General features: G+C 43.4%; 1 protein-coding gene across 1 annotated transcript; it reads left to right on the forward strand.

The window, feature by feature from the left end:
• Window positions 1–1,883: 1,883 nt before the first annotated feature.
• Window positions 1,884–8,344, forward strand: bsnd (barttin CLCNK type accessory subunit beta). Its single transcript, XM_078407941.1, has 4 exons — window positions 1,884–2,060; window positions 4,082–4,185; window positions 6,629–6,880; window positions 7,918–8,344. Exons 1-4 carry the CDS (start codon window positions 1,884–1,886, stop codon window positions 8,342–8,344), a joined length of 960 nt encoding a protein of 319 aa, XP_078264067.1.
• Window positions 8,345–14,350: the final 6,006 nt, after the last annotated feature.

Genomic DNA, 14,350 nt, shown 5'->3' on the forward strand with positions numbered 1-14,350 from the left:
AGATGAGATCCTCAGTGCTGAGATGGGTGGGGGGAGAAGCTCCAATAGTGCAGATGTTGGGGGCAGCTATGAGAGCCTCGGAGAACTTACTGGCAGTCACTGAGTTTATGTAGCGGGAGTAACGAACAGGGAAATGAGATTTGGCGGGAGAGAAAGGCAGAGACGCATCAAAAATAATAGCGCTGTGATCCGACAGACAAGCCTCAATAATTTCAATATTGCAGATTGGGAAACCGGACGATAACACTAGGTGGAGTGTGTGGCCTAGCTTGTGAGTGGGTCCAGTGGTAAGTAGAGTCAGATTGAAGGACTCAACCAGGTGCATAAATTCACTCACAAGAGGCTTAGTAGGACAGCAAACATGAATGTTAAAATCACCAAGGATCATGACCCAGTCATATCAAACTCATGTCTCTGATCTTTGTTGAGGTCATATTCGGAATATTGTGTCTACTTCTGATCGCCACATTACAGGAAGAATATGGAGACTTTGGAGAGGGTGCAGAAGAGGTTCATCAGGATGCTGCCTGGATTGGAGAGTTTTAGCTATAAGGAGAGGCTGGACAAACTTGAATTGCTTCCACTGGATTCAGATTCAGATGCAGATTCAGATTAGCAACCAGATGAACTGAAGTGTAAACGGCAGGAGACAGAATGGCAACTTGACAGAAATATATAACATGATGAGAGGCATAGTTAGGGTAGGTGGTCCGTGTCTTATTCTCAACTTTGAAATGTCAAATACTCAGGGACATAGGTTTAAGGGAAGAGGGAGCAAGTTTGAAGAAGATGTGCATTGTAAGTATAGATGGTTCTGAAATGTGCTGGGAACAAGGTAGAAGCAGATATAAAAGCAACATTTGAGAGGTATTTAAACAGGCTCATGGACAGACAGTGATTAGACGGATATAGACCTTGAGCAGACAGATGGGATTAATGGCCAGCACAGACCTGGTGGGCTGAAGGGCCTGCTTCTGTGCTGTGCTGAGATGTGCTAAGCTGTATGTTTTCTGTTCTTTGCTCGGTTGTGGGCTCAAACCCATAACCTCCCTTCTCTAGGCAGTTTTAAAAGGGTAAAACATTTAAAAATCACTTTTGGTTCCCCATGACAGCCCTTAAGCAATCGGAGATGGTCTGATAAACATAAGGCAGCTTTATTGTTATTATAAATACCCAGTAATGGAAAAAAAGGTAAAATAAACTAATTTATCTCTTACTACGTAATGGGAAATATTCATTAAATTATACAAAGCTAGCAGTAAATCAGGCATGAGTTGCACGGTTGTAATTTTTGATTCAGATTGGTGGGCACGCAGCACGTCCATTAGAATTAGAAGTTTGAAAGGTTAAATATTTTGAATGCAAATAGCTTATTGGCGACATCAGGCCATTTACACTTCTGCAATCCTCGGCACTGAATATGTTTTCTTTTCAAATGTTTGCTCCAGATAAGTAAACATTCATAAAACAAAAGTGTGAAAACTCTACACATTTGTCAAGCTGAATTTATTCATTTGAATGGTACATTTTCGATTTCTGTCTGGAAACGTGGAGAGCAATTGAATAAATTTCCAAATGGTGAAAGCCTGCTGGGAAGGTTATAGCTACGAGCAATAAAGCTCCAGTGGTATGTAGGTAAGCTCACAGAGGTGTTTGTGTTCATTGGAGCCGACCGGATCAAACCAGAGAGGAAACCTGTTGTTTAATTTAAACTTGTAACCCAATCAATTTAACAGTGGGAAAATCATCAACATCTGCCCATTGTTGAGTTTGGAGCAAGCCAGATCATGCTGCAGGTTCTAAACCTCGGACGGGTGTAGTCTAGTTGTGAACCTGAAGACAAACTGAAGTGCTTCCGACACCCCACCCACTGGCCAGTTGAAATGGCAGAGGACAAGACGTTTTGCTATAGTCTTATCGTTCTGGGATTCTTCCTGATAATGGTTGGGATGTTCATCATGAATGTGGATAAGCCTGGGGTCTATGCTACCTTCTGTTCCATTGGGATCTTGATGATCATTGTCGGGATCATCTGGAGTATTTGCCAGTGTTATGCTAAGGTATGACAAAGATCTAATCCTTCAAAAACAGTGTTGGGTTTTTAAATCGAAGACCAGGAGGGGCTGGAGTATTTCCACCAAGAGAGAGGATACATTTTGGAGAGAAGGTTAATGAGGATAGGTACAAGAAATAATGAGTTTAAAGAATGAATACTTTAAGGTAATGGTGTAAGGAAAGTTAGCAAGCAAAGCTTTTTCAACAGGTTGAAAATTATTACTGTTCTGACAATTTATTTATTTAATTTGCTCTGATTATTTTTTTGAGGGGGCGTATTAACAGGGGGCTGTTCCTCAAAGAAATGAGACCAGCAATGAGTGGTTTATTCCAATGGCTAAACTCTTATAGTTTTTGTTTCCCATATGACAGTGACAAAGCTCGGTTTGTTATTCTATCTTTAAAACGAAGGCTTGTTTAGTATAAACTGTCTCTTTAGGACTCAAATGTTCAAGTGCAAACAGCTTTAGTTGGGGCATCTGGAAAAAACTTTGTACATTTATGTCTGAAGGCCAAAAAACAAGCTGTTTGTTTTTATTCAAATATTTCAGTAACTGCACGCAGTAGCTTTTTAAATATGCAAAACATCCTGTTTAGATTGTTCTTGGTATGACAATTTAAGCCGAATTTGCCTTTTTTAAGAAATATTTGCATGACTAATTCTTCTAAGTTGGGGGGTGGGGAGAGCAACAGAGCACTAACAGCACCCCCTCATAGCAGTCCAAATGCAATCTTGTACATCCCATCTAATTCCCATTCCCATAAGTACATTAAATAGTATTTACCTTTGTTCACATTTTCATCTTGTCAGATCAAAGGCCTGTTATGGCAGGCTATCCACAGGAGCTTCCTGAAGCTTGGAAGAGCAGGTCCTGTGGTTTTAGGATAGTTACTTGGCTTTTGTTGAGAAAGATATTAGGGGCGGCACGGTGGCACAGCGGTAGAGTTCCTGCCTTACAGCTCCAGAGACCCGGGTTCAATCCTGACCACGGGCGCTGTCTGTGCGAAGTTTGGACATTCTCAACGTGACTGCGTGGGTTTTCTCCGGATGCTCCGGTGTCCTCCCACATTCCAAATATGTGCAAAGAGGTTTGTAGGTTAATTGGCTTATGCAAATTGTCCCTTGTGTGTAGGATAAAACTAGTGTATCGCTGGTCAATGTGGACTCGATGGGCTGAAGGGCCTGTTTCCATGCTGTATCTCTAAACGAAACCAAACTAAACTAAATATTGGGATTGGGAACATTCTGTTGTTGGCAAGGTACTGACTGGATGCCAAATTTCTTATCATGCCATCCAAGCAGTTAATCACATGGACATCCTTAATCCCAAAGGGATGATGGTCATCATTTAGTACTTTTGTCACCTTCTCCCTCTTTCGCACAAGGAAGAAATCAAGGTCAAACCAATAATGAAGGTCAAACGACATGAGCCTAGGAGCTGCCTGAAAGCACCATCACTCCTCCAGCAGCAGGGGCTAGGCCTTCAGATATCCATCTGATACCATAGCACTGATGATTAATAAGTTAAGAGTTTAATTCAGGCTAGTCTTGCATCGTGTTACATTAACACCAAGACTGGAATAAGTGAGTGGCACTGATGTTCTTGATCTTAGGGAGGAACAGTGGCACAGCTGGCAGAGTTGCTGCCTCACAGCGCCAGAGACCTGTGTTTGATCCTGACGTCGGATGCTGTCTGAATAGAGTTTGCACGTTTTTCCTGTGACTGTGTGGGTTTCCTCAGAGTGCTCTGGTTTCCCCCTGCATCCCATACACCTGTGAGTTTGTAGGCTAATTGGCATCTGTAAAATTGCCCCTTGTGTGCAGGGAATGGACGAGAAACATAGAACTAGTGTGAACAGGTCGGCGTCGACTCAGTGGGCTGAAGGGCTCGTTTCATTGCTGTATGTCTAAACTAAACTAAACTGCTCCTAGCATAATGAAAGGTGAAAGTTTTTAATTTAAGCAGAATATTGGTTTAAAATGACTTTTATTTGTGATTTTCTGATAGCCAGTTTTCTTTTGTAGATCAAGCCTGCCCCAGCCTTCACGCCAGACACAGAGCGCTTGTTCCAGCTAAAGCATCAAATTCCAGGTTCCATGTCGGAGTGTGGGGTTCCTCTCAAAACAAGGTAATTCATCCTGAGCGCTGACCATCAATGTTGAAATTCTTTGCTGCAGATTTCTGTGGTAAATCTGGAATTTGTGCAAAGAGGGAGAAAAATTGATAAAAACTGGCAAGTGAGTTCCCTGCATTGATTTTTTCAGCCTAAGTTAGTTTAAGTGGCAGCATACTCATGATTTATGTTCTGTAACATAGAAACATAGAAACATAGAAACATAGAAAATAGGTGCAGGAGTAGGCCATTCGGCCCTTCGAGCCTGCACCGCCATTCAATATGATCATGGCTGATCATCCAGCTCAGTAGCCTGTACCTGCCTTCTCTCCATACCCCCTGGTCACTTTAGTAAAAAGGGCCACATCTAACTCCCTCTTAAATATAGCCAATGAACTGGCCTCAACTACCTTGTATGTTTCTTTTTTTTTCCTAATCAGATGTGCAGCACTTTGGTCAACGTGGGTTGTTTTTAAATGTGCTATACAAATAAAATTGACTTGACTTGACTTGACCTTCTGTGGCAGAGAATTCCACAAACTCACCACTCTCTGTGTGAAGAAATGTTTTCTCATCTCGGTCCTAAAAGACTTCCCCCTTATCCTTAAGCTGTGACCCCTTAGTGCAAGAGAAGGCAGCACAGTGGTGCAGTGGTAGAGTTGCTGCCTTACACCACCAAAGATCCGGGTTCGATCCTGACTAAGGATGCTGCATGTACGGAGTTTATATGTTCTCCCTGTGGCCACGTGGGTTTTATCCGGATGCTCCTGTTTCCTCCCACACTCCAAGAGCATGCAGGTAATTAGGTTAATTGGCTTTGGTAAATTTGTAAATCATCCCTAGTGTGTGTAGGATAGTGCTAGCATACAGGGTGAACGCTGGTCCACGGTGGGTCAAAGGCCCTGTTTCGGCACTGTATCTTTAAAGTCTAACGACAGTTAACAAAGCTTTGTGTATTTGAGGTGATTTATTAATGCACAAGCTATGGAACTATATAATATTTATATAAAAGCCAATCAAACCTTTATCGGCCTCTTTAAAGATAAATCTACTCAATCTAATTGCTGTCTCTTTTCCCATATCTTTACACTTTTGTCTTCCTTTATAAGACTGCGGTTGAATCTGAATCTATCATTCTTTCGGGCAGTGTTGGCAAACCATTGGTATCCATGCATGGTATCCATCCATCCACCCAAGTTCTTTTGCCAAATACAAAGGGAAGGGGAGTTAAAATGGTTAGAAACCTGAAAGCTCCATCTGGCTTTGGTAATCAGAGAGCAAGTGTTCAGCGAAATGATGGCCTGGCCTACAAATGGTCTTGCTGATGTAAAGGAGGCCTTATCGGTAACACCAAATGAAGTAGATTTTAACTCTTCTCCATTGTAACTCCCCTTCCTATTCCCATGCTGCCCTTTCTTCCAATTTCAAGTGATACAGGAAAAAAAGGAAAAATTCTGGAGAAACTCAACGGGTCAGACAGCATTCCTAGAAAACACAGATTGGTAATATTTTGGGTCTGAATCGATCCTTCTTCAGACTTTGAACATTACTTATTTTTGTTGTGCAGATTATCCAGATATCAGTCTGAAGAAGGGTCCTCACCTGAAACATCATCTACCTATGTTCCCCAGAGATGCTGCCTGACCCGTTAAGTTACTCCAGCACTTTGTGTCCTTGTATCTAGATTAACATTGTTCGTTTTGTTTTTTCCGCATTTTTTCTTGTGGCTCTTAGATCACATTTTGTGATTGAGACCAATGTGTGGACTCACATTATTCATTATTTTTGTATCCCTTTATCAGCCCTTTCTGTCAGGACTTGAATTCTATTTCCACACAGTGTGTTTGTTCACTCCAGCAAACACCCTTCTTCATTTCTTTTAGCATTACTTTCAAGTTTTAAAAATCATCCCTGCATTGTGACTAGAATTGGTTACAGTGCTCTGGGTAATGAATATCTCAGTATTTGCTCTCTTAGTTACTGGAGAATAGATGATAATTTAAACTAACAAACAAAGGTACTTTATTTATAAAAATAACTTAGATTGAACAAAGCAGCGTTTCCTACAGTGGGTTTATCTGCAGAAAGGAACATCTCAGTTCGGTCCTGACTAGGGGTGCTGTCTGTACGGAGTTTATATGTTCTCCCTACGACAGCATGGGATTTCTCCGGATGACCTGGTTTCCTCCCACACTCCAAGGACATGCAGGTTTGTAGGTTAATTGGCTTTGGTTAAATTGCAAGTTGTATCTCGTGTGCAGGTTTGTGCCAGTGTATGGGGTGATGGCTGGTCCGCACAGACTTGATGGGCCGAAGGGCCTGTACCTCTAAAACATAGCACTAGCCGCACAGAGCAGTTGCTCATATTGTTAGATATATTACATACTGTATATATTAACCAACATTACACGTTATGATATACATTTAACAAAGACTCGGCTATTTATTTTTCTTTCAGCTCTCAGCCTCCGTATACCACTTGTGAAGAAGCAACACAGTGTGAGCAAACCCTTCCTATTTATGAGATGAGTCAGCTGATAGTGAGCAGTGATGTCCGCGATGTGCAGTCACCTCCCACCTCACTCCAGCCACAGCACCTGGATGCAGAAGGGCACTCATCCTTGGATGCAGAGGTCCAGGTCCACAAAGACTCTGTGAACAACAGGGCAACATGTTCCAGCTGGAGTGACATAACGTTTTCTGATGGAAAGTAAGTTCTTTTTATTAAGATGCATTTTACCTTTCATTTCCCTTTCCTCCTGGTTGTTCACCTTTCTAAATGCATGCCAGTTCTTGGTTAAGTCGGAACTTGTCATCAAACAGACGACTGAATGGGTACAGTTCAGAAAAGAATATCCGTAATCACTTCCAAACACTTCCAAAGATTATACATTGCTTAATAATTTCAAGCTGGGAGGGGGTGACGTTACATGTTATATTGATGATTTTTAAAGAGGCGATCTGGTCCAAGTTTATTATAGTATCGGTTTCAAAAGGTCATAAGTGATAGGAGCAGAATTAGGCCATAAGGCCCATCAAGTCTACTCCGCCTGATCTATCTCTCTGCCTCCTCACCCCATTCTCCTGCCTTCTCCCCATAACCACTGACACCCGTAAGATTTAGAATTTTTTTTTAATGGAAACTCTCAGGCAGTTATTATGGAGCCTAGGATGTATCATCACTGTTGGAAACATCGGTCATTCCAAAAACCGATTGACCACTCGCTGCAGTAGTTACACTGGTCAACCCGAGGAGCACCTTCAGCAACAAACTGGTTCCACCAAGATGCAACACAGAACACCACAGGAGATCCTTCTTCTTCCCTGTGGCTATCAAACTGTACAACTCCTCCCCCTTCTGTCGTGGGGGAGACTGACTCCTCCCCCCCCTCCCAAATCTTTGCACATTCCCAATCCTGGACTTTCCTCTCCTCACTTTAATTTCATGTTCCATGTATCTTGTTGTGTTTTTATGACTGTTGGCAGACCAATTCCCCTCCCCGGATAAATAAAGTTCTATCGTATCGTATAGTATCGTAGTGATTGGCTACTGCTGTCTATAAATCTACTTGTATGGTGTTATGATCAAGAGGTGTTGCTTGTAATAATAATACTCTTGAGATCAAGGGAATACATCTGTATCCATCACACACATAAAATGTACGTCATTAACTCCAGCTGAGGTATCAATTGACAAGTTCAAAGTTCATGTTGGGCTTCGTAACGTTTTTCTCCGTCCATTTGCAGCAGTGCCGGAGGGCACACAGGGGCTCCTCTTGCCACCTTCCATGAAGGCAATGGAATGGTCAGCCCATCTTCCTCGGAAAACGCGTCCCCCCTCAGGTACAGGTCAGAGCTCCCATTTCCTTCCAGAAACAAAGGACAGAGCCACCCAACCAGGAGCCAGAGCGTCACCTTCATTGACGCGGAGTGCAGCGATGGCCCAAGACTCTGCGACCAGCCGGCTTCCAGCACTGCTGGGAGTGGTCAGAGAGATGTTGCAAGCAACGAAATGCCACTGCCGTTTAAACTCGAACAATCAACAAGCAATGAAGGTCAGAAGAGAGAGGATCGTGCAGAAGATGAAATGTTTTACGGGATCTATGGCGAAAGGAATCATATTTTCGAGGAATCCCACCAAGAGGAATATTGCTCTGATGAAATCCCCATGTAACGTCCAATATCGCCTTCAAGATGTCATTAACCATTTACATATATTGAAGATCAGTTGATCCTCCTCACCATTGTAAACAGGGTTTGAACTTTTAAGTTTAAACAGATCTGTGCCTCCATCCAGAGAAACTTGAGAAAATCTGGGATTTTAAAAAAAACCTGCAGAATTCTCTGTTGGCAGTATATTTTGTAATGTTAACCATTCTTTTTGCATTATGAATTAGCCTTGCAAAATGTTGGCACTGCATAGTCTACGGACCGATTATAACTGTACATGGGTATGCAGCAGGATGGGTTCGTTTCAATCGCAGATTCACATCACCGTCTACATCAGGAAGGAAATATATATCCGAATAGAAAAGAAAGGGGTAGAAATGAACAGTTTTGAACATCCGGATATTATTATTGTCAATAGCAATTTAATTGCGTTAGTACTGCAACTGAAAGTTAGTATTTTAGTTGTAATTTGTTTTGCTCATTGATTAGGCTCAATATTGCAACAGTTATGATAACCTAAAATACCCCCCCTGAACTAAAGACTAAAACAAGAGAAAAACTAATTCAAGCCTCAATTAAAATAAACTGGCAAAATAGATAAGACCATAAGACATAGGAGCAGCTTTAGGCCATTCGGCCCATCGAGTCAACTCTGCCATTCAACCATGGCCGATCTAGTTTTCCTTCTTACCTCCGTTCTACCTTCTCCCTGTAATCTTTGACGCCCTTATGATACAAAGTCTTTTTTTAAAGAGTTTATTCATAACCTGAAATCTGACAAGGCCAGGTTCTATTGCACATCCTAAATGCCCTGGAACTGAGTGACTTGCGAAGCCTTTTCGGGGGCATTTTAGAATGACCCACATTGGTAAGTGAGGGCAAGCAAGGAGAGGCCGATGTTCATACTGTTGGGTTGTAGACTACCCAAGGGGAATACTGCATGTGCTGTTCTTTCAGTTAGGCGATGGCTGGAGGCCTGCAGCATCCTGGGGCTTGCTTGGATCGGGCACCGCTCATAAGAACTAGAGCGCAAACTAGACTTTGACAATGGTGCCAAAACACGGTGCCTCTTGTATGCGGGCTCATTAGACTATTTCTGTCCACTTGCTAATCAAGGATGTGCTTAGGAATGGGAATACCGGCCAGGACTGTATGTAAGAAAATAAATTCACTGTGCACTTGCACATGCAACAATAAAAGCACAATTGAACCATTGAGCCTCTGTCTGGCAATGGAGGAGGCCAAGGACAAAAAGATCCGTATGGAAATGGGCAGGGGAGTCACAATGATTAGCAACCAGGAGCTACAGCAGGCCTTGGCAAGTACAGGTGCTCCTCAACTTACGATGGGGTTATGTTCCGAGAAACCCATTGGAAACCAAAAATATCGTAAGTCCAAATGCATTGAATACACGTGATCACGTGGCTGGAAGCGAGCTGCGGCTCGCTATGGGTCGCTACCGTTTGCATCATCGCAAAGTCAAAATATCCTAAGTCGAAGCATTGTAAGGCGGGGAGCATCTGTATTCGGTGAAACAATTGCCTGGGATTGGTCTCGCCAATGTAAAGGAGGCCACATTGGGAGCACCTAATGCAGTAGACGAGGTTTGAAGAGGTGCACAAACATCTATATCATCTGGAAGAGTAGCGTGGGCTCCCTGGCTGGAAGTGAGAGGGGAGGTGGAGGTGGAGGGACAGGTGAGAATTTAAATTCACAAAGATTATAAAATGAATTGCCAAATCTCTCACCTATTCCTTTTCTCCAATAATGCTGCCTGACCCACTGAGTTACTCCAGCATTTTGTGTCTATCTTTGGTACAAACCCACATCTACAGTTCCTTCCGACACATCTGCAGTTTTTGTTTCATTCCCATTCTAATACTCTTGGCAATTTCCTTCATGTGTCATTGAAAGCTCGTCCTGGCATTAATGCATTTTGCATAGAAAACAGTGCAAATACACAGTCTGAAGAAGGGTCTAACTTCGTAACCCTTGCTTTCCCTCTCTCTCCATCCCTCCCCCTTTCCTAGTTCTCCGACTAGTCCGACTGTACTCATGTACACTTTATCTGTTTGCTTTGTTGTTACCTTCTCCTAGCTAATAATGATCCATTCTATATTTTCCTTGATCTCCATCCCCTTTGTCTAATTTTCACACCTTTCACTTCCTTATCTCTGTACCTCCCTCTCCCCTGACAGTCTGAAGAAGAGTCTCGACCCAAAACGTCACCCATTCCTTTTATCCAGAGATGTTGCCTGTACTGCTAAGCTACTCCAGCATTTTGAGCCAATCTTCAGTGTAGACAAGCATCTGCAGTGCAGCTCCTTCCTGCACACAACATTAACGTTTATGCAAACTCATCACTGGAGTAAGAATTACAGCACAATTTCATCAGCAGAAAATATCCGACTGCTAATATTTCAACGTGACAAATTAATCACAAGGTCAATTGGACGTCACACATCAACTTGATTGTTTTCCAATTCCTCCAGATAACTAAATTAGCTTGCCTACCTGCAACCTGCTCAACAAATAGTGCTGTGAGCCCAAGCAAATATCCGGTGTGTTTAATTTCCTCCTGACTATTTAAAGGTCACAGGTTAATTAGACAATTAAACTGAACGCAGAACGACCCACTGAGTGATTCAATATTTCTTCCCAATCCAGGAACTTGTTTATATGTTTCATGGTTTACGTCATTCCTGCTGTTAGGTTTCTCCAGGGCACATTTTCTCCAGGGAAGATCCCCCCCTCGCTGTCAGGACAATGCTAATTGGTTACACTGCATTACTTGCTGCTTGGCGTATCATCGTTTGAAAGGAAAAGCATGCTTTTTACATTCAGTTTAGTTTAGAGATACAGCATGGAAACAGGCCCTTTGGCCCAACAAGTCTGCGCCGACCAGCGATCACTCGTACACTAGTTCTATCCCACACTCTAAGGACAATTTACAGAAGCCAATTAACGAACAAACCTGCACGTCTTTGGAATGTGGGAGGAAACCGGAGCACCTGGAGAAAACCCACGTGGTCAGAGAGAAAATGTGCAAACTCCCTACAGAGAGCACCTGTAGTCAGGATCGAACCCGGGTCTCTGGCGCTGTAAGGCAGCAGCTCTACCATTGCACCACTGTGCCGCCCTATGTTATGTGGCACAGACCATTTACATTCCACTGCTCCACAATAAGATTACAGGAATAATGGGATACTGCTATTGAGGGAGTGCAGCGTAGGTTCACCAAGTTAATTCCCGGGATGGCGGGACAGACATGTGATGAAAGAATGGATTGACTGGGCTTATATTCACTGGAATTTAGAAGGATGAGAGGGGATCTTATAGAAACATATAAAATTCTTAAGGGATTAGACAAGCCGGATGTAGGGAAAATGTCCCCACGTTGGGGCAGTCCAGAACCAGGGGTCAGTTTAAGAATAAGGGGTAGGCCATTTAGGACTGAGATGAGGAAAAACGTTTTCAGCCAGAGACTTGTGAATCTGTGGTTCTCTGCCACAGAGGGCAGTGGAGGCCAATTCACTGGATGTATTCATGAGAGAGTTAGATTTAGCTCTTAGGGCTAATGGAATCAAGGGATATGGGGAGAAAGCAGGAACAGGATACTGATTCTAGATGATCAGCCATGATCACATTGAATGGTGGTGCTGGCTCAAAGGGCCAAATGGCCAACTCCTGCACCTATTTTCTGTTTCTCAGACATACTGCAAATCACTCTGGCTTTGACTGGCACTTGTAGTAAAAAAAGAAAAGCATTGGTTCCAACATCCACTGCCCCCCTGCAGCCAACAACAGCCCACACTTCCAATAATTTAGCAAACAGTTGCAAAACGAAAAGTGGAGAATGGAGGAAGCCACAATATCCTACCCCACCAGGAAACTTTGTCAAGGACAAGTTCTGTTTGAACTGGATTTATCCCTTCATACTGTACTTATTCAAAACAAAAAGGTAATGAATCACGGCTCCTCTTTTGCTACCAGGGTTGGCTGATTTTCCCACACATTTTGCTCACTTTGTCTCCTTTGCTCAGAGCAGTATGGGGATTACCAACCCAAAGTTCAAATCCTTTATCTGTAGCAAATGAGAAAGGATGCTTACATCATGGCACCTCGCGACATGATGATGTTTACACATGAATATTTGACAAAATACGAAGAGGGTCGTGAACAATTAGTTAGTTGGAACTGGGAGCTGATACTTTCCCAGGTCCTGCTGGACTTCATTCTAGTCTTCTTAAAAGTGGCGAGTGAGTTGGCCGAAAGCATTGTGTTCATTTTCTTAAAATCATTCTGCTGATTTCGTTTTGATCGCTTTGTAAACTTGCCTCACTAATTGTTGCTAGATGGCGTAAATCTCAATGTTCAAGTGACATTGTCTGAGGCCTGACACCGCGAGGGCTAGTTTTGACTCCTTGCGGGAGATAAATCAAATTTCTCAGGGTGTTTGGGCTGGTGACCTGGCAGATTTTATACTGCAGGACATACTCTAAATGACCTGCTGTGCTTTGTTCTGCTTTTCCTCCCTTCCAGCCCCCTTTCCTCAGTCAGTGTGAAGAAGGGTCACCTATCCATGTTCTTCCAGAGATGCTGCCTGACTGACCCACCCGCTGAGTTACTCCAGAACCTTGTGTCCTTTTGTGAAAAACCAGCATCTGTTCTTGGTTTCCTCATCTGAATCCCACTGCTTCTTATGAAAAGGGTGATCAGGCTAACAGGAGAGGATGAAAGGGGGGCACTGGCAATTTGCCAGCGCTGTAAGCTTTCTGCATTAGATGTTGTTTGAGGGTTTACAGCCAAGATAGAGGAAGGAGAGCAGCGCTTGCCCATATTGCTTGTGTGGCGGGACATTCCTGCTGGTCTTGGCGACACATTGGTGACATTTGAACTTGCCTCCAAAATCCTACTGACTTTGGCAATCGAGACGTTCCCCAGGTGGCACGGTGCTGCAGTAGTAGATAGCTGCCTTACATCGCCAGAGATCCGGGTTCGATCCTAAGGGTGCTGCTGTCTGTACAGTTTATACGCTCTCCCCGTGAAGGTTTGCTCCGAGTACCCCGGTTTTCTCCCACACTCCAAAGACATACAGGTTTGTAGGCTAATTGGCTCAGTAACAAAATGTAAATTGTCGAGTGTGTGTAGTTTAGTGCTAGTGTGTGGGGATCACTGGTCGGTGCGAACTCGGTGGGCCGAAGGGCCTGTTTCGGCGCTGTATATACAAACTAAACGAAGTTCAGGGGAAGTCTGATCCACTGCCAAAATCTAGGCGATCAAAGCACCCAGCACCCCAGTATTTACAGACAAAAACATTTAGTAATGATTGCAAGAGGTTTGCCTTGGTTTCACTGTAATTATGCTCTTGACAAAAAAAAATGGGGAATTTCTTTTTTTCTTCTTCTCATCTTAGTAAGAACCTGTCCTTCAGAGAGAAGGTGACCCACTGATAATGGAAAGTCAGGCTGGTTGCTGAGTGTAAATATTGGGTAGGGCTACCAGGGCAAAGGTTTATCTACTAAATGGGAGCCGGATGTGTTTCCTATTTACAGCATGCCAATATAAATATTCCTTTGCTATAACCTCAAATACTATCTAACTCTGCAGGGACAACGGACTGACTGCATTTCTGCAATGGTAACTTTTGAAATGGTGCTGGACTGCAGTGTGTGTGAGTGTGTGTGTGTGAGTGTGAGTGTAGCACTTCCCCGTGTGAAGTTACTGTTGCAGGTCCCTGAGCTAATGCACAACTTTAAGTTGACAGGGTAGAACACAAAGTGTTGGAGTACCTCTGCAGGTTAGTGGCCATGTCTAGAACAGGCCATTCTCAGTCTGAAGACGGGCCCCGACCAGAAGCCTCGCCTATCCCTGTCCTCCAGAGATGCTGCCTGACCTGCTGAGTTACACCAGCATTTTGTGGTCTACCTACGCAAGATTCCAGCATCCGCAGATCCTCGAGTCTCTAAGTGGCGAGACCACAGGCATTATATTCAGCGGCAAAAATCAG

Source organism: Rhinoraja longicauda, chromosome 11 (genome assembly GCF_053455715.1).
Source record: "Rhinoraja longicauda isolate Sanriku21f chromosome 11, sRhiLon1.1, whole genome shotgun sequence".
In the NCBI taxonomy this organism is placed as follows: domain Eukaryota; kingdom Metazoa; phylum Chordata; class Chondrichthyes; order Rajiformes; family Arhynchobatidae; genus Rhinoraja; species Rhinoraja longicauda.

Coding starts and splice junctions, on each gene's coding strand:
- bsnd (XM_078407941.1), top strand. CDS start 1,884: ATGGCAGAGGACAAGACGTTTTGCTATAGTCTTATCGTTCTGGGATTC. Junction 2,061..4,081: donor TTTGCCAGTGTTATGCTAAG/GTATGACAAAGA, acceptor TTTCTTTTGTAG/ATCAAGCCTGCCCCAGCCTT. Junction 4,186..6,628: donor GGGGTTCCTCTCAAAACAAG/GTAATTCATCCT, acceptor TTTTTCTTTCAG/CTCTCAGCCTCCGTATACCA.